This window comes from Esox lucius, chromosome 11, assembly GCF_011004845.1.
Source record: "Esox lucius isolate fEsoLuc1 chromosome 11, fEsoLuc1.pri, whole genome shotgun sequence".
NCBI lineage: Eukaryota > Metazoa > Chordata > Actinopteri > Esociformes > Esocidae > Esox > Esox lucius.
In genome coordinates, this window is record NC_047579.1 from 52,860,301 (window position 1) to 52,885,814 (window position 25,514).

Genomic DNA, 25,514 nt, shown 5'->3' on the forward strand with positions numbered 1-25,514 from the left:
TCTGTCTCTCTGGAGGTAGGGCCTCTGTCTCTCTGGAGGTAGGGTCTCTGTCTGCCTCTCTGGAGGTAGGGTATTTTTCTTTCTGGAGGTAGGGCCTCTGTCTATCTCTCTGGAGGTAGGGCCTCTGTCTGTCTCTCTGGAGGTACGGTCTCTGTCGGTCTCTCTGGAGGTAGGGTCTCCGTCTGACTCTCTAGAGGTAGGGTCTCTGTCTGTCTCTCTGGAGGTAGGGTCTCCGTCTGACTCTCTGGAGGTAGGGTCTCCGTCTGACTCTCTGGAGGTAGGGTCTCCATCTGTCTCATTGGAGGTAGGGTCCGTCTGTCTCTCTGGAGGTAGGGTCTCCATCTGTCTCATTGGAGGTAGGGTCTCCGTCTGTCTCTCTGGAGGTAGGGTCTCCATCTGTCTCATTGGAGGTAGGGTCTCCATCTGTCTCTCTGGAGGTAGGGTCTGATTTAGTTTCAGTGTTCATTTGCAGTGCTGCCTGTAGCCAGACCAGACCAGACCTGGATTTTAGTGGATTGGTTATTTTCTGTGAGATTATTTAGCTTGAGCACATGACTTACAGATAACTAAAAGGGTTCAGCTGGTGTTGTTTTCCAACACCATACTGTACTCTATTGGCTTTTTCTTTCACTAGACTTTCAATGGTCAGTGGATACATTTCCTATCGGGTTCCTCGTGGGAATTGAACCCACAACCTCTGGCATTGTGAGCGCCATTCTCTACCAACAGAGCAACAAAGGACTGTCCACTGTATTACATCCTGCTCTACACTAATTTTACAAATGTTCTCTATTGTGTTATTCTTTATTTACTCTATTATTTTCTTCTCAATTCTACTCGATTCTGCTTTATTATATAACACTATTCAATTCTAACCTTTTCTTGTGGGTTCTGCTTTATTCTAAACTATTGTACTCTATTCTACTTTATTCTACTCTTCTGCTTCTCTCCTCCAGATCATAGCATACCAGCCCTATGGGAAATCTGTGGACTGGTGGGCCTTTGGAGTTCTGCTCTACGAGATGCTAGCTGGACAGGTAAGAGATGCTAGCTGGAGAGGTAGGAGATGCTAGCTGGACAGGTAAGAGATGCTAGCTGGACAGGTAAGAGATGCTAGCTGGACAGGTGAGAGATGCTAGCTGGACAGGTAGGAGATGCTAGCTGGACAGGTAAGAGATGCTAGCTGGAGAGGTAGGAGATGCTAGCTGGAGAGGTAGGAGATGCTAGCTGGACAGGTAGGAGATTAACAATTCAGGTAAAAATTCAGGTAAGCTGGAGATATTGAGTCCGAGTGGACCATGTTCTCTACCGCCATTGTCGAAGCGGACACTCGGAGCTGTGGCCGTAAGGTCTCCGGTGCCTGTCGAGGCGGCAATCCCCGAACCCGGTGGTGGACACCGGAAGTAAGGGATGCCGTCAAGCTGAAGAAGGAGTCCTATCAGGCCTGGTTGGCTTGTGGGACTCCTGAGGCAGCTGACGGGTACCGGCAGGCCAAGCGGACTGCAGCCCGGGTGGTTGTGGAGGCAAAAACTTGGGCCTGGGAGGAGTTCGGTGAGGCCATGGAGAAGGACTATCGGCTGGCCTCGAAGAGATTCTGGCAAACCGTCCGGCGCCTCAGGAGAGGGAAACAGTGCCCTACCAACGCTGTTTACAGTAGAGGTGGGCAGCTGTTGACCTTAACTGGGGATGTCGTCGGGCAGTGGAAGGAGTACTTTGAGGATCTCCTCAATCCCGCCGTCACGTCTTCCATTGAAGAAGCAGAGGATGAGGGCTCAGAGGTGGACTTGTCCATCACCTGGGTTGAAGTCACTGAGGTGGTCAAGAAACTCCTCGGTGGCAAGGCACCGGGGGTGGATGAGATCCTCCCTGAGTACCTCAAGTCTCTGGATGTTGTGGGGCTGTCTTGGTTGACACGCCTGTGCAACATTGCGTGGCGGTCGGGGACAGTGCCTCTGGGATGGCAGACCAGGGTGGTGGTCCCTCTTTTCAAGAAGGGGGACCGGAGGGTGTGTTCCAACTATAGGGGGATCACACTTCTCAGCCTCCCCGGGAAAGTCTATGCCAGGGTACTGGAGAGGAGAATACGGCCGATAGTAGAACCTGGGACTCAGGAGGAACAGTGTGGTTTTCGTCCGGGCCATTGAACACTGGACCAGCTCTATACCCTCTACGGGGTGTTGGAGGGTTCATGGGAGTTTGCCCAACCAATCCACATGTGTTTTGTGGATTTGGAGAAGGCATTCGACTGTGTCCCTCGCGGCATCCTGTGGAGGGTGCATCCTGTGGGGTGTTGGAGGGTTCATGGGAGTTTGCCCAACCAATCCACATGTGTTTTGTGGATTTGGAGAAGGCATTCGACTGTGTCCCTCGCGGCATCCTGTGGAGGGTGCTTCGGGAGTATGGGGTCCTGGGTCCTTTGCTAAGGGCTGTCAGGTCCCTGTACGACTGAAGCAGGAGCTTGGTCCGCATTGCCGGCAGTAAGTCAGACTTGTTCCCAGTGCATGTTGGACTCCGGCAGGGCTGCCCTTTGTCGCCGGTTCTGTTCGTAATTTTTATGGACAGAATTTCTAGGCGCAGCCAGGGGCCGGAGGGTGTCAGGTTTGGGGACCACACGATTTCGTCTCTGCTCTTTGCGGATGATGTTGTCGTGTTGGCCCCTTCAAACCAGGACCTTCAGCATGCACTGGGACGGTTTGCAGCCGAGTGTGAAGCAGTGGGGATGAGAATCAGTACCTCCAAATCCGAGGCCATGGTCCTCAATCGGAAAAGGGTGGCTTGCCCACTTCAGGTTGGTGGAGAGTGCTTGCCTCAGGTGGAGGAGTTTAAGTATCTAGGGGTCTTGTTCACGAGTGAGGGAAGGATGGAACGGGAGATTGACAGACAGATCGGTGCAGCTTCTGCAGTAATGTGGTCGATGTATCGGTCTCTCGTGGTTAAGAAATTCGATTTACCGGTCAATCTACGTTCCTACACTCACCTATGGTCATGAGCTTTGGGTCATGACCGAAAGGACAAGATCCCGGATACAGGCGGCCGAAATGAGCTTTCTCCGCAGGGTGGCTGGGCGATCCTTTAGAGATAGGGTGAGAAGCTCGTTCACCCGGGAGGAGCTCAGAGTAGAGCCGCTGCTCCTCCACATCGAGAGGGGTCAGCTGAGGTGGCTTGGGCTTCTGTTTCGGATGCCTTCCTGGGAAGGTGTTCCGGGCCCGTCCCACCGGGAGGAGACCCCGGGGAAGACCTTGGACACGCTGGAGGGACTATGTCTCCCGGCTGGCCTGGGAACACCTCGGTGTCCCCCCGGAAGAGCTGGAGGAATTGTCTAGGGAGAGGGAAGTCTGGGCATCTCTGCTTAGACTGCTGCCCCCGCGACCCGGTCCCAGAAGCGGAAAATGTTGTTTCTGTCTTAGGGGTTAGGATTTGGAAAACATATGGGCATAGTTTTAGAATTGGTGTTACTTTTAGGTTTAGGCATTAGGGCTATGTTACATTTTGGCATACATGTTAGTTTATTGAGGTTAAGTTTGGGGTTAATACTAGAGGAAAAGGAACACAGATTTAAGGGTTTCTGGTCTTCATGAGAATAGAAAGAAAAATGTGTGTGTTTTAAATTAGTAGGAGGTCTATCCTCCTCTAGCTCATTCTGTTATCCCTCTCTTTTCCTCTTCTCCTCTACACCTCTCTCTGTATCTTCTTACTCCTCTCCCCAAGCCTCCATTTGATGGTGAAGATGAGGATGAGTTGTTCCAGTCCATCATGGAGCATCACGTCTCCTACCCCAAGGCGATGTCCAAGGAGGCAGTCGCCATCTGTAAAGGGGTGGGTACACAAACACACACACACACACATATATATATATATATATATATATATATATATATATATATATATATATATATATATGCATACATATATACATAAATATATACACACATAATCTAAATCACAGAATCTAAATCACGGAATCTAAAACAAAAATCCAGAAAATCACATTGTATGATTTTTAAGTAATTAATTTGCATTTTATTGCATGACATAAGTATTTGATACATCAGAAAAGCAGAACTTAATATTTGGTACAGAAACCTTTGTTTGCAATTACAGAGATCATACGTTTCCTGTAGTTCTTGACCAGGTTTGCACATACTGCAGCAGGGATTTTGGCCCACTCCTCCATACAGACCTTCTCCAAATACTTCAGGTTTCAGGGCTGTCGCTGGGCAATACAGACTTTCAGCTCCCTCCAAAGATTTTCTATTTGGTTCAGGTCTGGAGACTGGCTAGGCCACTCCAGGACCTTGAAATGCTTCTTACGGAGCCACTCCTTAGTTGCCCTGGCTGTGTGTTTCGGGTCGTTGTCATGCTGGAAGACCCAGCCACGACCCATCTTCAATGCTCTCACTCTCCATCCTCTCCTCAATACGGTGCAGTCTTCCTGTCCCCTTTGCAGAAAAGCATCCCCAAAGAATGATGTTTCCACCTCCATGCTTCACGGTTGGGATGGTGTTCTTGGGGTTGTACTCATCCTTCTTCTTCCTCCAAACACGGCGAGTGGAGTTTAGATCATAAAGCTTTATTTTTGTCTCATCAGACCACATGACCTCCCATTCCTCCTCTGGATCATCCAGATGTTCATTGGCAAACTTCAGACGGCCCTGGACGGCGTAGTGTGTTACTAATGGTTTTCTTTGAGACTGTGGTCCCAGCTCTCTTCAGGTCATTGACCAGGTCCTGCCGTGTAGTTCTGGGCTGATACCTCACCTGAGATCTTGCATGGATCCCCAGATCGAGGGAGATTGACCGTCATCTTGAACTTCTTCCATTTTCTAATAATTGCGCCAACAGTTGTTGCCTTCTCATCAAGCTGCTTGCCTATTGTCCTGTAGCCCATCCCAGCCTTGTGCAGGTCTACAATTTTATCCCTGATGTCCTTACACAGCTCTCTGGTCTTGGCCATTGTGGAGAGATTGGAGTCTGTTTGATTGAGAATGTGGACATCTGTCTTTTATACAGGTAACAAGTTCGAACAGGTGCAGTTAATACAGGTTATGAATGGAGAACAGGAGGGGTTTTGGAGAGGTTAGAGTCTGTGTGATCAAATACCTATGTCATGCAATAAAATGCTAATTAATTATTTAAAAATCATACAATGTGATTTTCTGCAATGTGAAAACCTGCAAAATCGGCAGTGTATCAAATACTTATTCTCCCCACTGTACATACAAACATACATATGCATGCATACACAGACACACACCCATACACAAACACACACACGCTAGCACAAAGAGGCTAGCGCACACACACACACATTTTAATAGCTGTACATAATAAATTAATAAAGTGTTTGTCTTCTATTTCACTGCAATGTCAATGTGGGGGAGGAAGAGAGGAGGAGGGACGGGAGGGAGGGAAGGAGGTGTGTTGAATAATGAAATACACTATATGTCTCCTCACCCCTCCCCTCTCCTCCTCTACCCTCCCCTCTCTCTCCTCTACCCTCCCCTCTCTCCTCCTCCTCTCTCCTCCTTTCTCTCCTTCCCTTGTTAAGACAATCTTTATTTTTCTGTCTTTCTAATTCTGTTGCTGTCACTCTCTCTCTTTCACACACACACACACACACACACACCCAGATACACACATGCACACACACGCACACAAACACCCCCACCCATACACACGCACATAAACACACACACATTTGCAGTCATTATCACAGGCCCACCCATCAGCCCTAATAGTTCAGCTTGGAGAGGTCAGTTAACCGTAGAAGCTGTCAGATTTTCGACAAGTACAATACCAAAGAAATCCCTTTCAAATAGATTGGAAGAGTGTGTGTGTATTGGGAGGGGGTTATGAGTGGGGGTGGGGTTGTGTATATGTGTGTTTGCGTGTGTGCGTGGGTGTGTGTAGATGTAATTGAGTGTGTGTGTGTGTGTGTGTGTGAGGGTGGGTGGGTGTGTATGTTGATTTAAATAGGCTCGGTCCTCTCTATCAAACGGTCTCGGTCTCGTCCTCGGCCGGTTTACTGTTCACTGTAATCACATACACACACACACACACACGAACACACACACAAAAACACAGACACAAACACACACACACAAACACAGACACAAAAACACAAACACTCACAAACACACACACATGCACAAACACACACACAAACACAGACACATACACACACACACACAAACACACACACATGCACAAACACAGACACATACACACACACACAAACACACACAGACACACACACACATGCTGTTAGTCCACTGATAGTCCTCTCTCAGCATATGAAGATAGTCCTCTCTCCACACTGGCTACCTCATTCTCTCTCTATCCTCTCTTTCCTGTCTCCCTGATTAAAAGGATCAAACCTAATGGGTTGATAATCAGGTGTGCTATTGCTGGACCAGAACAAATTCTGAGTGTGTGTAAATTTCAGGTGTTCTTCATTTTACATGCCGGATGAGGGCTTCTTTCATGTTTACCTGAGGGTGGATGCCATCTTTTTTGTTTTCCTGAGGGATGAGGTGTTGTTTCATTTTTACCTGCCGGATGAGGGCTTCTTTCATGTTTACCTGAGGGAGGAGGCCATATTTTTTGTTTTCCTGAGGGATGAGGTGATGTTTCATTTTTACCTGCCGGATGAGGGCTTCTTTCATGTTTACCTGAGGGGGGAGGCCATATTTTTTGTTTTCCTGAGGGATGAGGTGTTGTTTCATGTGTAGCTAACAGATAAGACCTTTCATTTTTATCAGAGGGAGTTATTTCATGTCCACAAAACGGCCATTGAGAACCTACAGTATATTAACGCAGCAAAATGTTTCCTTAGAACATAATCTGTTCTTCAGGTCACCTACAATGTCAGGGCTCTTGGCTGGCTGATTTAAAGGAATGCAGCTTGTTTCCACGACTACACAACTAGTTGTTTGTGTTTTTCACAACCTGGCTCTTAGACTGTGACACACAAGGCAATCTATACGTTGACTTGTAAAGAATAACAAATGAGTTGATTAGGTAACTAACAAAACAAACCCCTTTTAAAGAAACGTCACCTGCGAGGTGTGGAAGTCAGTGTGTAAAGGAGTGTAGAGGGATGAGTGGTGAAGCGTTCACAAAATCAAAATCCATTTCTAAACAGATGAAAATGTCAAACTCGGGGAGAAAAGAGAACCAGGAGCGGAACCAGGAACCCTTATTCCCTGATCTGTTCATGGAAATAAAATCACACGCATAGAGACGGGTTGAGCCGGGAATCCACATCACATGGAAATAAAATCACACCCATAAGCAGTAAAATTGCCTTTCTTCAGGCAAATAAGCTACTTGTTGGGACTGTGAGATTGCTAGAGATTCCATTATGTTTTTGGTCTATATAGGCTGCGTGTGTAAGCTCGAAACACACCCACTCTCTTTCTCACACACACACATTCTCCAGGTCAGTCCACTTTATGTTACATGCATTAGTGATGATCATTGAGTTGTAGTTACTACAGAACATCTCCACTGGACCATAAAGCTCCCTCCCCCTCCCTCTGCCACAAGCCACCATACCTCTCCCTCCCTCCGACTCTCTTCACACCTTCTCCACCCGCCCTCCCTCACCCTCCCCCATCTCCACACTCCCTCCTTCACCCCACTCTTTTTCCCCCTGTACCTCCACCAGACAGAGGGTGGAGGTATTAAGCGATGGTGCCTGCAGACTCTGAGGTGTGGGTCCCGAAGAAAGAGGTTTTTATGGATGGTCTCCAGAGTGGATGTTTAAAGGGCTGGTCTCTGCTGGCCATAGGGTGGAGTTTTAAGGATATGGCAGTCCATCGGGTGGAGTTATAAGGATATGGCAGTCCATAGGGTGAAGTTATAAAGATATGGCAGTCCATCGGGTGGAGTTATAAGGATATGGCTGGCCATAGGGTGGAGTTATAAGGATATGGCAGTCCATCAGGTGGAGTTATAAGGATATGGCATTCCATCAGGTGGAGTTATAAGGATATGGCAGTCCATCAGGTGGAGTAAAAAGGATATGGCTGGCCATCGGGTGGAGTTATAAGGATATGGCAGTCCATCGGGTGGAGTTATAAGGATATGGCTGGCAATCGGGTGGAGTTATAAGGATATGGCTGGCCATCAGGTGGAGTTATAAGGATATGGCAGTCCATCAGGTGGAGTTATAAGGATATGGCAGTCCATCGGGTGGAGTTATAAGGATATGGCAGTCCATCGGGTGGAGTTATAAGGATATGGCTGGCCATAGGGTGGAGTTATAAGGATATGGCTGGCCATCGGGTGGAGTTATAAGGATATGGCTGGCCATCGGGTGGAGTTATAAGGATATGGCTGGCCATAGGGAGGAGTTTGTTTTTCATATAATGACTAACAGTGTGAAAATGTTTTATACAATACATGGACTTACTTAATGTTTGAAACGAACAGTGGATGAAATATGGTGTGGATGGTCAGTTGGGAGGCTCCTTAATTCTGGTTCAGTTGACTACCCTGTTATTTAATTTACCAGACGGAGGAGAGGAGACAATAACAGTCATAAAACGTGGACATGGAGTAGAGCCGGGTGGGAGAGGCTAAGTGAACTGGCCAAAGAAAATAAATATTTAGCAGTTGGGAGATATGATAGAAGAATATGTAGTAAGGAAAAAAAAGCTATGATGATGTATGACCATTTGGATAATGGCTGGGAGGGAAGGAGAAGGAGTGAGAAGACAAAATAGTGACCAGAGAATAATGATAGAGGGGGGGTGGTGGTGAGATTAGTTGACAAACATCTAGTGAAAAAAAGGTCAAGGCCATTGCTGAATAAGGGTAAGTTCTAAACAGAAAAGGAGTGAAAATACATTTTTGGCAGGCAGATGTTGAAGTTACCTAGTGGTGAGCTATCGTCAGGAGATTAGCTCATGACGGCCACACTCATTGAGGATGTCTCCTAGGTCAACAATACTAAGTCTGAATTGACTACTGACTTTGATAGCATGGAATTCACAAGGATATAGATGTGGAAAGAGAGAACATCTAAACACAGATAGAGTAGCAGTATTTTCTGGGGTCATCCATGTCTCTGTTAGGTCCAAAACCTCCAGGGCAGAAGGGGTGTGTATATATAATTATGGGATGAACTTAGTGTGGTTCACTGCAGATATACAGTGCCAGAGACCAGGTATTCCACATATTGTAGGCTGTGTGCGCAGGCAACACAAGATTCAAGGGGCTGCAGCTCGAAGGTAGGTAGTTCAGGCAAAAACTAGAGAGAACAGGATTAAACAGGGATATAAAATAAGTGCAACTCTCTCACGTTTCTGCGAAAGAAGAATTTATAAACGAAAGCTAATGACTGATTAGCAGAGGACAAACCATTCCCCCTCCAGAACATGTACTGATTACCAAAGCATTTACACACTGCTTGGCCATTCAAGTCTGTCAAGATCTGCCTAGTAGCAGGCCTGAGCTAGAAAAAAACAAAAAACAGATTCAGAACAGTTCGACCAGTGCATGTATTTTCAGGAGAAACGTGGTGTCCATACAAATAGTGTGACTGCCAACCATATTAAGAAGTTCTTGGCAGGCAAACGTTTGACAATCTGATGGGTGTGTCTGGGTCGTGATGATGAGTCGCAGTCATCCATCAGATTTTTCTAATCCGTAAAGATTGTGGAGGGTAGATCAAGATCGAGCCACTGCTTTTCTCTAACCTCTTAACCTATGACCTCTGACCCCTGTCTGTAGCTGATGACGAAGCACCCAGGCAAGCGTTTGGGCTGTGGTCCAGAGGGGGAGCGAGACATCAGGGAGCACGGGTTCTTCCGCTACATGGACTGGGACAAACTGGAGAACAAGGAGGTCCAGCCGCCATTCAAACCCAAAGCTGTGAGTCTCACGCCAACCTCACCCCTGTCTTTCCCCTACATCCCCTACCCTTCCAAGGGATCTTATTTATCCTTCCAATGTGGATACTATTCATCCTTCTCTTCAAATCTGGATCCCATTTTCCCTTCTCTTCATATTTGTCTGAAAAACACACAGGTACGTACGGAATGATGTAGATAATGATGATGAAGATATTGGTGATGATGAAAGCAATGTTAATGATGACAATGATGCTGGGGGAGTTATGATTATGATAATGACGACACTGGTGTTGATGTTAATGAATACTTAAATCGAAATGATCATGATGGCAATGTTGGTTGTGAGTAAGGATAGAGATGGTGGTGATGACAATGTTGGTTGTGAGTAAGGATAGAGATGGTGGTGATGACAATGTTGGTGTTGAGTAAGGATAGAGATGGTGATGATGACAATGTTGGTGTTGAGTAAGGATAGAGATGGTGGTGATGACAATGTTGGTGTTGAGTAAGGATAGAGATGGTGGTGATCACAATGTTGGTTGTGAGTTAAGGATAGAGATGGTGGTGATGACAATGTTGGTGTTGAGTAAGGAGAGAGATGGTGGTGATGACAATGTTGGTTGTGAGTTAAGGATAGAGATGGTGGTGATAACAATGTTGGTTGTGAGTTATGGATAGAGATGGTGGTGATGACAATATTGGTTGTGAGTTAAGGATAGTGATGGTGATGACAGCATTTTTGATAAATAGTAGGTAGTACTGATGACGTTGGTGGTGATTATGATAATAGTGATGGTGATGATGACAATGTTGATGGTAGTAATGGTGGTGGTGGTAATCATGATGAAGTTGATGATTATGATGCCAATATTGAAGGTGATGAAGAGGATGATATAGGTAATAGTGATGATGGTGGTGATAAATGAATTTAGTCATGAAGACTGTAGCAATGGAGATGATAAATGATGTAAGTCATGAAGAAAGTAGTGACAGTGATGATAAATGATGAGGTTAATCATGAAGACATTAGTGACGGTGATGATAAATGATGATATTAGTCAAGACATTAGTGACGGTGATGATAAATGATGAGGCTAATCATGAAGGCATTAGTGAAGGTGATGATAAATGATGATATTAGTGATGAAGACATTAGTGATGGTGATGATAAATGTTGATATTAGTCAAGGAGTCAGTAGTGATGGTGATGAGAAATGATGATATTAGTCAAGGAGTTAGTTGTGATGGTGATGATAAATGTTGATATTAGTCAAGGAGTCAGTAGTGATGGTGATGAGAAATGATGATATTAGTCAAGGAGTTAGTTGTGATGGTGATGATAAATGTTGATATTAGTCAAGGAGTTAGTTGTGATGGTGATGATAAATGTTGATATTAGTCAAGGAGTCAGTAGTGATGGTGATGATAAATGATGATATTAGTCAAGGAGTCAGTAGTGATGGTGATGATAAATGATGATATTAGTCAAGGAGTTAGTTGTGATGGTGATGAGAAATGATGATATTAGTCAAGGAGTTAGTTGTGATGGTGATGAGAAATGATGATATTAGTCAAGGAGTCAGTAGTGATGGTGATGATAAATGATGATATTAGTCAAGGAGTCAGTAGTGATGTTGATGATAAATGTTGATATTAGTCAAGGAGTCAGTAGTGATGGTGATGATAAATGATGATATTAGTCAAGGAGTCAGTAGTGATGGTGATGAGAAATGATGATATTAGTCAAGGAGTCAGTAGTGATGTTGATGATAAATGTTGATATTAGTCAAGGAGTCAGTAGTGATGTTGATGATAAATGTTGATATTAGTCAAGGAGTCAGTAGTGATGGTGATGATAAATGATGATATTAGTCAAGGAGTTAGTTGTGATGGTGATGAGAAATGATGATATTAGTCAAGGAGTTAGTTGTGATGGTGATGAGAAATGATGATATTAGTCAAGGAGTCAGTAGTGATGGTGATGATAAATGATGATATTAGTCAAGGAGTAGGTAGGGACGATGATGATAAATGTTGATAATGTTGGTGTTGGTGTTAATCTGTCTAAGTTAGTAGATTGCTGTATGTGTGTTTTTATGTCAGTGTGTGGCTATAGCTAATGGTTCATTGAAAAGAGTGTCTCAGGTTTGTTTTTCAGAAGAACAGCAGTTATTAACTTGCATGTGTATGAGTGTGAATGTGTGTGTTCTGGCACCACAATGTTGTGTTAGACTCAGACTTCCATCAGCAGTTTTAGAGCAGCAGAACAGAGCCTTAATGAATCCAGACCTCTGCCTCCCTCCAACTCTCTCCCTGGCTCGCTCTCACTGTTGTAGCTGTCAGAGACATCAGACATAAGACCTCCTGTGGTTCAGTTGTACTGCCCACTGAGAGACAGAGAAGCATAGGAGAGAGACCAAAACATTGAGAAAATAGAGATGAAGGGAAAGAGAGCGAAACAGTGATGGTGATTGAGTTCACTAAACCAGTCTGAGTTTTGACTGGCTAGCTGCCCTGGGTTATCTGTCTCACCTCACTGTTTTCGTTATTCTCTCTCTCTCTGACTTGATCTGTCCCTCTCTGCTCTCTCTCTTTGTCTTTCTTTGGCCTTGCCTTTTTTTATACTGGCATTGTACGTAAGTAGCTAGCTTGCTAGCAATTAAAGTAAGTCTAGATGATGTCATGAGACAAAATATTTGTCTTTGGGAACAGTATTTATCCAGTTCTAGTAGTCTTTGGGAACAGTATTTATCCAGTTCTAGTAGTCTTTGGGAACAGTATTTATCCAGTTCTAGTAGTCTTTGGGAACAGTATTTATCTAGTTCTAGTAGTCTTTGGGAACAGTATTTATCCAGTTCTAGTAATCTTTGGGAACAGTATTTATCCAGTTCAGTAGTCTTTGGGAACAGTATTTATCTAGTTCTAGTAGTCTTTCGGAACAGTATTTATCCAGTTCTAGTAGTCTTTGGGAACAGTATTTATCCAGTTCTCCACTTTTGTTCTTAGTAGAACCTCGGATTCAGGAGGAACAGTGTGGTTTTCGTTCGGGCCGTGGAACACTGGACCAGCTCTATACCCTCTACGGGGTGTTGGAGGGTTCATGGGAGTTTGCCCAACCAATCCACATGTGTTTTGTGGATTTGGAGAAGGCATTCGACTGTGTCCCTCGCGGCATCTTGTGGAGGGTGCTTCGGGAATATGGGGTCCTGGGTCCTTTGCTAAGGGCTGTCAGGTCCCTGTACGACCGAAGCAGGAGCTTGGTCCGCATTGCCGGCAGTAAGTCAGACTTGTTCCCAGTGCATGTTGGACTCCGGCAGGGCTGCCCTTTGTCGCCGGTTCTGTTCGTAATTTTTATGGACAGAATTTCTAGGCGCAGCCAGGGGCCGGGGGGTGTCAGGTTTGGGGACCACACAATTTCATCTCTGCTCTTTGCGGATGATGTTGTCGTGTTGGCCCCTTCTAACCAGGACCTTCAGCATGCACTGGGACGGTTTGCAGCCGAGTGTGAAGCGGTGGGGATGAGAATCAGCACCTCCAAATCCGAGGCCATGGTCCTCAGTCGGAAAAGGGTGGCTTGCCCACTTCAGGTTGGTGGAGAGTGCCTGCCTCAAGTGGAGGAGTTTAAGTATCTAGGGGTCTTGTTCACGAGTGAGGGAAGGATGGAACGGGAGATTGACAGACGGATCGGTGCAGCTTCTGCAGTAATGCAGTCGATGTATCGGTCTGTCGTGGTGAAGAAAGAGCTGAGCCGCAAGGCGAAGCTCTCGATTTACCAGTCAATCTACGTTCCTACTCTCACCTATGGTCATGAGCTTTGGGTCATGACCGAAAGGACAAGATCCCGGATACAGGCGGCCGAAATGAGCTTTCTCCGCAGGGTGGCTGGGCGATCCCTTAGAGATAGGGTGAGAAGCTCGGTCACCCGGGAGGAGCTCAGAGTAGAGCCGCTGCTCCTCCACATCGAGAGGGGTCAGCTGAGGTGGCTTGGGCATCTGTTTCGGATGCCTCCGGAACGCCTTCCTGGGAAGGTGTTCCGGTCCCGTCCCACCGGGAAGAGACCCCGGGGAAGACCTAGGACACGCTGGAGGGACTATGTCTCCCGGCTGGCCTGGGAACGCCTCGGTGTCCTCCCGGAAGAGCTAGAGGAAGTGTCTGGGGAGAGGGAGGTCTGGGCATCCCTGCTTAGACTGCTGCCCCCGCGACCCGGCCCCGGATAAGCGGAAGAAGATGGATGGATGGATGGATAGTAGTCTTTGGGAACATTATTTATCCAGTTCTAGTAGTCTTTAGGAACAGTATTTTTTCTAGTTCTAGTAGTCTTTGGGAAAAGTCTTCTTTTGTTTTTAGTATCATTGGTTTCAGGTCAGAAATGGTATGTATATTACTTTGTGTTGTTTGTCCTTTTGCCAAATGTGAATCCTTAGCCCAGGGCTATAGCTTAGTCTAGGGTTTACAAAGGCTTGTGTGAACACAGGCAGATTCAGCCCAGGGCCAGTCTTAGCCTGGGGTTTTACACAATGTAGTGTAAAAGAAACTCTCCATCCCCCTAACAATCTCTGTTCATCTATATCTCTACTTACACCTCTCCTCCCTCACAGTTTCTCTATCCCTCACGCTCTCTCTATCCCTCACCCACTCTCTATCCCTCACCCTCTCTCTATCCCTCACCCACTCTCTATCCCTCACCCTCTCTCTATCCCTCACCCACTCTCTTTATCCCTCACCCTCTCTCTATCCCTCACCCACTCTCTATCCCTCACCCACTCTCTTTATCCCTCACCCACTCTCTATCCCTCACCCTCTCTCTATCCCTCACCCACTCTATATCCCTCACCCACTCTCTTTATCCCTCACCCACTCTCTATCCCTCACCCACTCTCTCTTTATCCCTCACCCACTCTCTTTTTATCCCTCACCCACTCTCTCTTTATCCCTCACCCACTCTCTCTATATCCCCCACCCCCTCTCTCTTTATCCCCCACCCCCTCTCTCTTTATCCCTCACCCACTCTCTCTTTATCCCTCACCCACTCTCTCTTTATCCCTCACCCACTCTCTCGTTATCCCTCACCCACTCACTCTTTATCTCTCACCCACTCTCTTTATCCCTCACCCACTCTCTTTATCCCTCACCCACTCTCTCTTCTCTCTTTATCCCTCACCCACTCTCTCTTTATCCCTCACCCTCACTCTTTATCCCTCACCCACTCTCGCTCTGCCCCACTCTCACTCTTTATCCTTCTTCCTCGCTCTCACTTTCTCTTCATCTCACTTTTCCTCTATCCATCTATCATTTTCTATCTATCTCATTCACTCCTGTCCTAACTCCCTCTCTATCTCTCTCTCTTAATCTCGCTCTGTCTCACTCTCTTTACCTCCCCCACTCTCTCTCTAACCTCTCTCTTTCTCTTTTCTATTTCTCTTTGATGCTAAAATGTCTCCCCCTACATTTTCTTCAGCACAGCGCTTGGGTGCAGCTTTTGTGTGTGTGTGTGTGTGTGTGTGTGTGTGTGAGTGTGTGTGTGTGTGTGTGTGTATGTGTGTGTGTGTGTGTGTGTGTGTGTGCATGTACGTGCATGGGCCCTGCTGTCGCCATAGTAACGGTGATGGTAATGGTTGTGGACAGGTCGATCTGTGAGGACAGAGAAAACCTCTCGCCTCAATTCTCAGCCCTGATGGAACACACACTCACACGTTACTTCGGCTAAACATTAACAGTTTACAGCATTCCCTCTCTCTTTCTCCTGCCCTCTTACACTTTCACACACACACACACACACAAACACACACAAGTTTGTATGGCTGTCCTCATGGGGACCAGAAAATAGAAATTGCATGCTCCCTTGCCCTAATCTTAACCCTAAACCTAACCCTAACCTTAACATAACCCTACCCTAACCTTAACCTCAATAAAGGAACATTTATGCCTAAACTTTACCTAGATGTAATGCCTAACCTTAACCCTAAACTTAACCAACAACGCCTGGACCTTAAAGAAACCCCAATTCTAACTCTAAAAGGAATTGTAAGTTTGACCCTAAATCCTGAGCCGGAAATTGACTTTTACCGGTTTGGTCCCCATGAGTATAGTTAGACCTAAAACTTACACACACACACACACACACACACACAGACAAACACACACACACACACAGACAAACACACACACACACAGACACACACACCGCGGTCTGCTTTGGTCAGGGTTCACCACCGAGTAAGCCCAGATACCCACAAGGCCGAGTGACAATAATAAGACGCATATGAGAACACTGATTGCAGAGCAGCAGGGTCAATGGTTGTGTCCATGTGTGTGCGTGTGTTGTACTATGTGTGTGTGTGTTGTAGTATGCATGTGTGTGTGTGTGTGTGTGTGTACATGTCTGTGTGTGTGTGTTTCTGTGTGTGTTTGGTGTTATAACTAAAGGCCTGAGTCCTTTCTATACATAATATTTCTATGGTCCAGTGGTTCCTAAATCAGGTCGACCATAACTTCAGTAACACACACATACACACGTACACACACAGACACACATACAGACACACACACACACAGACACACATGCACATAGATACACACAGACACACACACACAGCCCGGAGGCCACACTGCTGTTAAATGGTTTTTCTGAGCAGAGCTTTTTCATGCAGCTGTGCTTTTCCCCACTGGGACTTCCTCACTGTGTGTGTGTGTGTGTGTGTGTGTATGCGTGTGTTTGTGTGTGTGTCTGTGTGTATGCTTGTTTGTGTGTGTGTGTGTCTGTGTGTATGGGTGTTTGTGTAACCAATGTAAATTGGCAAGCTAGTAGCACTCTGCGCTAGGTGCTTAATTTGGTGACGTCACCTGTTCAGAGACCCTGGAGTGGTCTGTCAGTGGTTCTGTGATCTGAGAGGTGACTGTTGTGTTCAGAGACCCTAGTGGTCTGTCTGTGTTTCTGTGATCTGAGAGGTGACTGTTGTGTTCAGATACCCTGGAGTGATCTGTCAGTGGTTCTGTGATCTGAGAGGTGACTGTTGTGTTCAGAGACCCTGGAGTGGTCTGTCAGTGGTTCTGTGATCTGAGAGGTGACTGTTGTGTTCAGAGACCCTGGAGTGGTCTGTCAGTGGTTCTGTGATCTGAGAGGTGACTGTTGTGTTCAGAGACCCTGGAGTGGTCTGTCAGTGGTTCTGTGATCTGAGAGGTGACTGTTGTGTTCAGAGACCCTAGTGGTCTGTCTGTGTTTCTGTGATCTGAGAGGTGACTGTTGTGTTCAGAGACCCTAGTGGTCTGTCTGTGTTTCTGTGATCTGAGAGGTGACTGTTGTGTTCAGATACCCTGGAGTGATCTGTCAGTGGTTCTGTGATCTGAGAGGTGACTGTTGTGTTCAGAGACCCTAGTGGTCTGTCTGTGTTTCTGTGATCTGAGAGGTGACTGTTGTGTTCAGAGACCCTAGTGGTCTGTGTGTGTTTCTGTGATCTGAGAGGTGACTGTTGTGTTCAGATACCCTGGAGTGGTCTGTGTGTGTTTCTGTGATCTGAGAGGTGACTGTTGTGTTCAGATACCCTGGAGTGGTTTTGTTGTGTATGTGTGATGTGGATCATGCGCATCTTTATGTGTCCACATATTTATGTTGTGTGTGTTTGTTGTGTTGTGTGTGTCTACCTATATGTGTGTGTTGTCTGTGTCTACGTATATATGTGTGTGTTAGTTAGGTTGAGTCTTTACAGTGATTGTATAGCTCTTCTTTTTCTCTGATAACTTGGGCTTTAATCTCTACTCTCTGTCTCTCTCACACAACCACACACACACACACACACACAAACACTTTTAAGTGTTGGTTTGTATCGTCTCTTCCTCAGTGGTGCTGGCATGCATAACACCAATCTCATCCTTCCACCAGCCTTCCAATATCATCCATCCACCATCGGTCCAATATCATCCATCCCACAACCTTCCAATATCATCCATTTGTCTTTCTCTTATTCCTATTAGTTTATTTGTTTGTTTGTCAGTTCCAATCTCAAATGACCTGCTATTACCTCTTGGGTCCTTTGTATTCCACTACTTTAGACAAGGGTCCTGTTTAGTACAGTACTTTAGACAAGGGTCCTGTATAGTCCACCACTTTAGACATGGGTCCTGTATAGTCCACACTTTAGACATGGGTCCTGTATATTCCACTACTTTAGACATGGGTCCTGTATAGTCCCCTACTTTAGACATGGGTCCTGTATAGTCCACCACTTTAGATATGGGCCCTGTATAGTCCACCACTTTAGACATGGGTCCTGTATAGTCCACACTTTAGACATGGGTCCTGTATAGTCCACCACTTTAGACATGGGTCCTGTATAGTCCACACTTTAGATATGGGCCCTGTATAGTCCACACTTTAGACATGGGCCCTGTATAGTCCACACTTTAGACATGGGCCCTGTATAGTCCACAATTTAGAAAAGTGTCCTCTGTAGTCCACCACTTTAGCTATGGGCCCTGTATAGTCCACCACTTTAGACATGGGCCCTGTATAGTCCACACTTTAGACATGGGCCCTGTATAGTCCACACTTTAGAAAAGTGTCCTCTGTAGTCCACCACTTTAGATATGGGCCCTGTATAGTCCACCACTTTAGATATGGGTCCTGTATAGTCCACACTTTAGATATGGGCCCTGTATAGTCCACACTTTAGACATGGGTCCTGTATAGTCCACACTTTAGACATGGGCCCTGTATAGTCCACACTTTAGACATGGGCCCTGTATAGTCCACACTTTAGAAAAGTGTCCTCTGTAGTACTCTACTTTAGACATGGGTCCTGTATAGTCCACTACTTTAGACATGGGTCCTGTATAGTCCACTACTTTAGACATGGGTCCTGTATAGTCCACTACTTTAGACATGGGCCTTGTATAGTCCACTACTTTAGACATGGGTCCTGTATAGTCCCCTACTTTAGAAAGGAGTCCAATTGGGATATGGAGTCATTTCAGAATGTTCAGAATCATTTTGTCTTTTTTTTAAACCTTCCAATCATAACCCTGTCCCTCTCCCTCTCCCCTCCCCTCCCCTCCCCTGCTTCACTCCCCTCTACCCCCCACCCTTCCTCTCCCTCCCCCCTCCTCCCATCCCCTCAACTCCCCTACCCTCCTCTCCACTGTTCCCTCCCCTCCTCGCCTCTCCACTCCTTGGCTCCCCCTTCCCCTCCCCTCCTCTCCTACCCCAATGCCAACAGTGTGGGCGCGAGGCGGAGAACTTTGACCGTTTCTTTACCCGCCACCCCCCTGTCCTGACCCCTCCTGACCAGGAAGTCATCATGAACCTGGACCAAGATGAGTTCCAGGGCTTCTCATTCATCAACCCTGATTACCCCTCTGTAACCGAGGTGGACGCTGCCGAGAGCTAAGACACATGCACGCTTAAATACACACACCTGAACACACAAACACACAACCCCCCCATCATTAAAGTAATGATGGACTGTCATTTCTATGTTTATTTGAGCTGTTCTTGCCATAATATGGACTATTACAGTACATATTTAAAGACAGTCTTCTGAATACTAACCCTACCTTGTCAAAACACAACTGATTGGCTCAAACACATTAAAAAGGATAGAAATTGCACAAAATGTATTTAACCAAGCGCACCTGTTAATTGAAATGCAGTCCAGGTGACTACCTCATGAAGCTGGTTGAGAGAATGCTAGGACTGTGCAAAGCTGTCATCAAGGCTATGGGTGGCGACTTTGAGGAATCTACAATATCAATGTATTTTGATTATTTTAATAGTTTATTGTTTACTACATGATTCAAATGGGTGTCATTTATTTAATATTATTTAAAAAAATTAGAACAAAAATCAAGAAATACCCTTTTAATTAAACTGTGAATTAAATTCTACTCCATTCAATTGAAACTGCACTCAGCTTCCTGTAGATGTGTAGCCAGTCTATGCAAACTCATTGGTTCAATTTAATTAAACAAAATGAGTAAAGATTGACCCAACCCTGTCGTAGATGTTACAAACAAAACACTCTACAAACACACACACACACACACACAGTGCAACTTCCTAGCAAATACTCTCCTCTCGGATCATTCCACCTACATCATGAAACCACCATCTATCTTCCACAGACTGATGTCTGACAGATGTGTGGCTATGGAACTAACATTCCATGGGTTAGGGACAACATGACCCCAGGTTAGGCACAACATGACCCCAGGTTAAGGACAACATGACCCCAGGTTAGGCACAACATGACCCCAGGTTAGGGACACCATGACACCAGGTTAGGGACAACATGACCCCAGGTCAAGGACAACATGACCCCAGGTTAGGGACAACATGACACCAGGTTAGGGACAACATGACACCAGGTCAAGGACAACATGACCCCAGGTTAGGGACAACATGACACCAGGTTAGGGACAACATGACACCAGGTCAAGGACAACATGACCCCAGGTTTGGGACAACATGACCCCAGGTTAGGGACAACATGACACCAGGTCAAGGACAACATGACCCCAGGTTTGGGACAACATGACCCCAGGTTAGGGACAACATGACCCCAGGTTAGGGACAACATGACCCCAGGTCAAGGACAACATGACCCCAGGTTTGGGACAACATGACCCCAGGTTAGGGACAACATGACCCCAGGTTAGGGACAACATGACCCCAGGTTAGGGACAACATGACCCCAGGTTAGGGACAACATGACCCCAGGTTAGGGACAAAATGGGTGTCTTCGCGATTTAGATAGTTAACAGAATGTCCAGTCAGTGACTCACATACAAATACATGGACTCACAGACTTTGCAATGGTGCATTATGTGGTATTGTGATTTCATTTGCTCCTTTTGGTATTTCAAATCTGTTAATTTTTTATTTTATGTTTTATATAAAATTCCTTGTATTTTATGCCTTTAATATCAAGTAGAGGTAGTGGTTCCCCTCTGATGGTCAAACTTGTTTTAGAAAATTACTGTAACTTTCCCAAAACTGTCCTGGTTGAAGAATTCCAGATGTCTTGTTAATTTCCTCCTGAGTCCAGAAATTTGACAACTAGAATTTCTTGTAAAAGGGATTTTTTTGGAAAGTTACCAGAATTTTGCAACCTATGTCAATTGTCCTTATGCATGAATTTATGATCCTTTAAAGTTTGACTGCATTTATAGTGCAATTAATTATTTAAGGTGCAGCTAGGTTACAATAGTTAGTTCTTATTTATATTTCTGATATAAGTGATGAGACACATGAGTAGTTAGCAAGCAGGTTTTTTATAGCATGATGGGAAAGTTGTTTGTTTCGAGGTTGTGTCTGTATTAATGCATGATAGGAAGTTGTTTGTGTCTATCAACAGATGATGCGAAGCGGAGTGTCATGAGAGTGTGTGTGTGTGCTGTAGAGTGTGCTTGACTGTGTGTGAGCTGTCGTCTATGCCTGCATCGCAAACCTTGTTACCATGGCAACAGTATCCCTCAGCCCTAATATAAAAGAAACATAATAAAAGGTTCTCAAACCTAGCTCCTCCTACCACCCTGACAGTTGGTACGGTCCAGACAGAGCCCTGTGTTAAGGTTCTCTGGTCCACCTAGCTCCCCCTACCACCCTGACACTTGGTACGTACCAGACAGTGCCCTGTGTTAAAGTTCTTTGGTCCACCTAGCTCCCCCTACCACCCTGACAGTTAGTTCAGTCCAGACAGAGTCCTGTGTTAAGGTACTCTGGTCCACCTAGCTCCCCCACCTCTCTGACAGTTCGTACGTACCAGACAGAGTCCTGTGTTAAGGTACTCGGGTCCACCTAGCTCCCCCTACCACCCTGACAGTTGGTTCAGTCCAGACAGGAACCGGTGTTAAGGTACTCGGGTCCACCTAGCTCCCCCTACCACCCTGACAGTTGGTTCAATCCAGACAGAGCCCTGTGTTAAGGTACTCTGGTCCACCTAGTTTCCCTACCACCCTGACAGTTGGTTAGGTCCAGACAGAGCTCTGTGTTAAGGTACTCTGGTCCACCTAGCTCCCCCTACCACCCTGACAGTTGGTTCAATCCAGACAGAGCCCTGTGTTAAGGTACTCTGGTCCACCTAGTTTCCCTACCACCCTGACAGTTGGTTAGGTCCAGACAGAGCTCTGTGTTAAGGTACTCTGGTCCACCTAGCTCCCCCTACCACCCTGACAGTTGGTTCAGTCCAGACAGGGACCTGTGTTAAGGTACTCTGGTCCACCTAGCTCCCCCTACCACCCTGACAGTTGGTTCAGTCCAGAGAGAGAGATCCGTCAGGGATCATTCCCCTTCATTGGCTGTTACTATGGCAATTCTATAATCTCTGCTGTTGTTAGCAGCTGTGGTGGTGGGTTGGTTACCCTTGGTTACCGTTGTGTTATTTACCAAGCTGTGGTTGCCGTAGTTACCCATACATTTATGGTAATTTTTGCTTTCATGTCTTCGGTTGTCAAGGAAATGCGGTACAGAACCTCAGTTAGGTTGCCAAGGCAACTACCTTTCCTTTTAACTTATTTAGCTGATGCACATATCATACCGCAGCAACTCCATATATTTATGTGCTTATTTGTACAGGTCAGATGTCATTGGGGAACTTTTCGTCCCCTTTTCTGACACTGTAAATGCGGAGTGGAGTTAAACTGACTGACTGTCCCTACGTTTCTTCGCTCTCTAGAAATCCAGTCCGGAGGCTTCACAGATTTCCTATAAATCCCATCAATACTCTGGAATCCAAAATGGATTTCTGTCCAAACCAAACAGGGATTGTTGAGAAAATTTGCAGAATTGTGTCCTTACAACCCAAATGTTAGGTTTGACAGTAAAGGAAGAGAGCTGTTGGTCTAGGATACTGTAGAGAGCAGCTAAAGCAGCTAAAGTCGATCATTTCAGTTTCACTGCTGAGTAGCGCTGTGTAGACCACACTAGGTCTTACAATATCCTTAAATGTCTCCAATTACAACATAACCTTTTCCACATTTTACCAAATGTGTTACAACATGAAATCAGAATGGTTTTAATATTTGCTCGCTATATTGACTCTTTGGAGAAATCTCCACCAGATCTGCTCGTCTGCACACGTATTGCCCATTGTTTGCAGAATTGCTCTGGCTCCAAGTTTGATAGAGAGCTTTGTGGATGAGCAATATTCAACTCTTAACATATTCTCAATTGAATTGACGTCCAGGCTTTGACGGGAACACCACAGACCTGTCCTGAAGCCACTCCAATGTTGTCTCAGCTAAGGGCTCTTCACACCAGCCTGAGGTCCTGTGTCCTCTGGATCAGATTTTCCCCAAGGACAAGTCTCCTAGTCCCTTCCGTTGAGAAGCATGCTCATAGCATGATGCTGCCACCACCAGACTTCACTGAGCGCATAGAATTGTCTTCCACTTGGTCTCATAGTCTGTCACATGACTTCTGAGAAACCTTTGAAAATTTGATGTGCGTTTTTTTCTCTTTTTGCTAATCCCGCACAAAGACCACTTTAAGCTGTTGTTGTATTATGAACAGTGTTGACCATTGACCTCTTTGTGGCCTCCCGGATATCCTGAAAAAATTGGTTTTTGAGAAGGCCCAGTTCTAGACTGGTTCACAGGTGTGCCATATTCTTTCCATATCTTGAGAATAGATTTTACTATCCCCTGGACTTCTTATGCAATCAACTGTTTTTGGTTTTATATTTTTAAATCATTCAGAAAAATATGCACATGGATTTGTTTTGTATAAGTCAGTGGCAAAAACTTAATTTTGAAATAAATCAATTTTGATTTAATTTTGTAACATAGTATAAATGTGGAAAGGTCCAAGGGGGTGAATACTTTTGAGAGCCCTGGTATGTGCATCCATCCATGTTTGTATGCCTCCTGTGTTTTGTTTGGTCAGTACTGGAAATCATGATCAATGTTTCTTATCCATAGAAATATAATTTCTAGACGGGACTCCATTGTAATCCTGGCAATTTAAGTTGTAAACCTGCAACTGCAATGGCTGACAGTCCACTATGTCTTATGTTCTAAGGATTGTATTTCTATGGTTTTATTTCTCTTGATGCTGATAATGATGATGATGTCTTGGTCTCTCTGCACTGATTTGAGGAGTAGCTTTTTGCATGTTCTGTTACTATGATAAACAACCAGTATAGTAATTTAATATTAGTCCTTAACCCCACAGCAGAGCAGGCTATTAAGTGTGCTTTGCATATTTGTAGTATTATGCTTTTCAAATGCTTTACTTGTGCCAAAGTATTTTACAGAAAAATCTAAAATAAATTACTAAAAATGAATGAGTCTGATTGTGTCCTGAGGAGTGTTAAATTCATTGGGATCCAGACAATTCTTTGTCCTGGCTTTTCATGTTGCATTTTCAATTGATTACCTTCCAAAAATTGGAAACTTTCTATTTGTGTCTATTGCATGTGGCTACATATCAGCAGCTCTCTCCCCCACACTCCCCCTTCCTCCCAACGAGGGGGGAACTGTGATAACAGGTCATAGGTCGTACGGAAGTCCAAACCCCCGAGCATTTTCAAAACGGAGCAGCAGAAGTGGAAGGATGAGCATGGAAGTCAAGAGCATTAGGAAATTCAGCTTCCGCTTGTAATATCGCCAAAGGCGAGATGCCACAAGTTCAAATCACAAATTGCTTTAGAAACAAACGTGCTTCCTCTCATTTCATCAGAGATGTGCAGATAGTGAACATTTACTCGTTCTTCTAAATGCTCCGCTGTTCAAAACAATGCTCTGAGATTGTTTCAGTGTCCTGTACACATCCCTGTGTGTAATCCCTGTGTTTTCTTTTAAAAAAAGACCACAGATTTGAGTTGCGTTTTTAGTGTGTATATTGTCAGCTTTCGATTTCTTTCCCTTCCTTGCTATAACAAAATTACATCAGTGTAACTGGGGATGGAAAACAAAACAAACCAACGGCACCAGACAGGTGGGCATATGAAGCTCCCAGTGTGACCAGGGTGTCCTCTCCCTCCAAACCTCTTGCCTTCCCTTGCACTGTGAATGCTAAGCATGTAGGTCAATACAAGCAGCTGTAGGATAGCCTAACTCTACTCAAACTTGGCGATGTCCTGAGTAGATGTGGCCTTTGCTCCGCCTCCCTCCGAAGAGCCACACCTAAATAGAGGGAGACGTGGCGTCATTAAATGGCCCTGCTGAGAGTTTAAAAAGCGCCCTGTGTATCTCGCCGTTGTTGACCCCTTTCCCTCGGTCACAGCTCCTTCACAGCTGTTGGCACACCGTCACCCACAGCTTTCAGGCAAGACACAAGACAAACTAATCGTGTTGAAACTGCAAGACCTATACTTAAATGCAGTGCCCTCCAGAATTGTTGGCACCCTAGGTAATATACACCACTCAAAAAAATGAAGAGAACACGTAATCATCACGGTATATCTTAAAGTCAGTTAAACTTCAGGGATATTAATCTGTCCAGTAAGGAAGCGATTGTTAATCGATGTCACCTGTTTTGGTGCAAATTCAAGTGACAACAGGGGCACTGGAGAGGCAACAGCAAGACAACCCCCAAAAAGGAATGGTTTTGCAGGTGGTGGCCAGAGATAATTGCTCTGTCCTTCTCCTTCCTGACTGATTCTTATCTAGTTTTGTGTTTTGCTAGTGTCCTTGTCACTACTGGTAGCATGAGTCGCTACC

General features: G+C 45.4%; 1 protein-coding gene and 1 long non-coding RNA gene across 3 annotated transcripts in view; both read left to right on the top strand.

The window, feature by feature from the left end:
- The window catches only part of prkcbb (protein kinase C, beta b), a 115,789-nt gene that overhangs the window by 78,896 nt on the left and 11,379 nt on the right, over nt 1–25,514 (top strand). Inside the window, exons 14-17 of one of the 2 annotated variants that reach the window (XM_013136148.4) lie at nt 957–1,037; nt 3,709–3,816; nt 9,739–9,879; nt 19,073–19,493. In XM_013136148.4, the coding sequence (XP_012991602.2) occupies nt 957–1,037; nt 3,709–3,816; nt 9,739–9,879; nt 19,073–19,243 (501 nt within the window). In that variant the 3' untranslated portion in view covers nt 19,244–19,493. Of the gene's footprint in view, nt 1–956; nt 1,038–3,708; nt 3,817–9,738; nt 9,880–19,072; nt 19,494–25,514 lie in introns of those variants that run through there. The other variant, XM_029123188.2, reaches the window with a different exon arrangement.
- On the top strand, nt 19,495–24,136 carry LOC117595236. The gene is made up of 2 exons (XR_004576411.1): nt 19,495–20,527; nt 20,572–24,136. It is a non-coding gene; the product is annotated as an uncharacterized LOC117595236 (long non-coding RNA).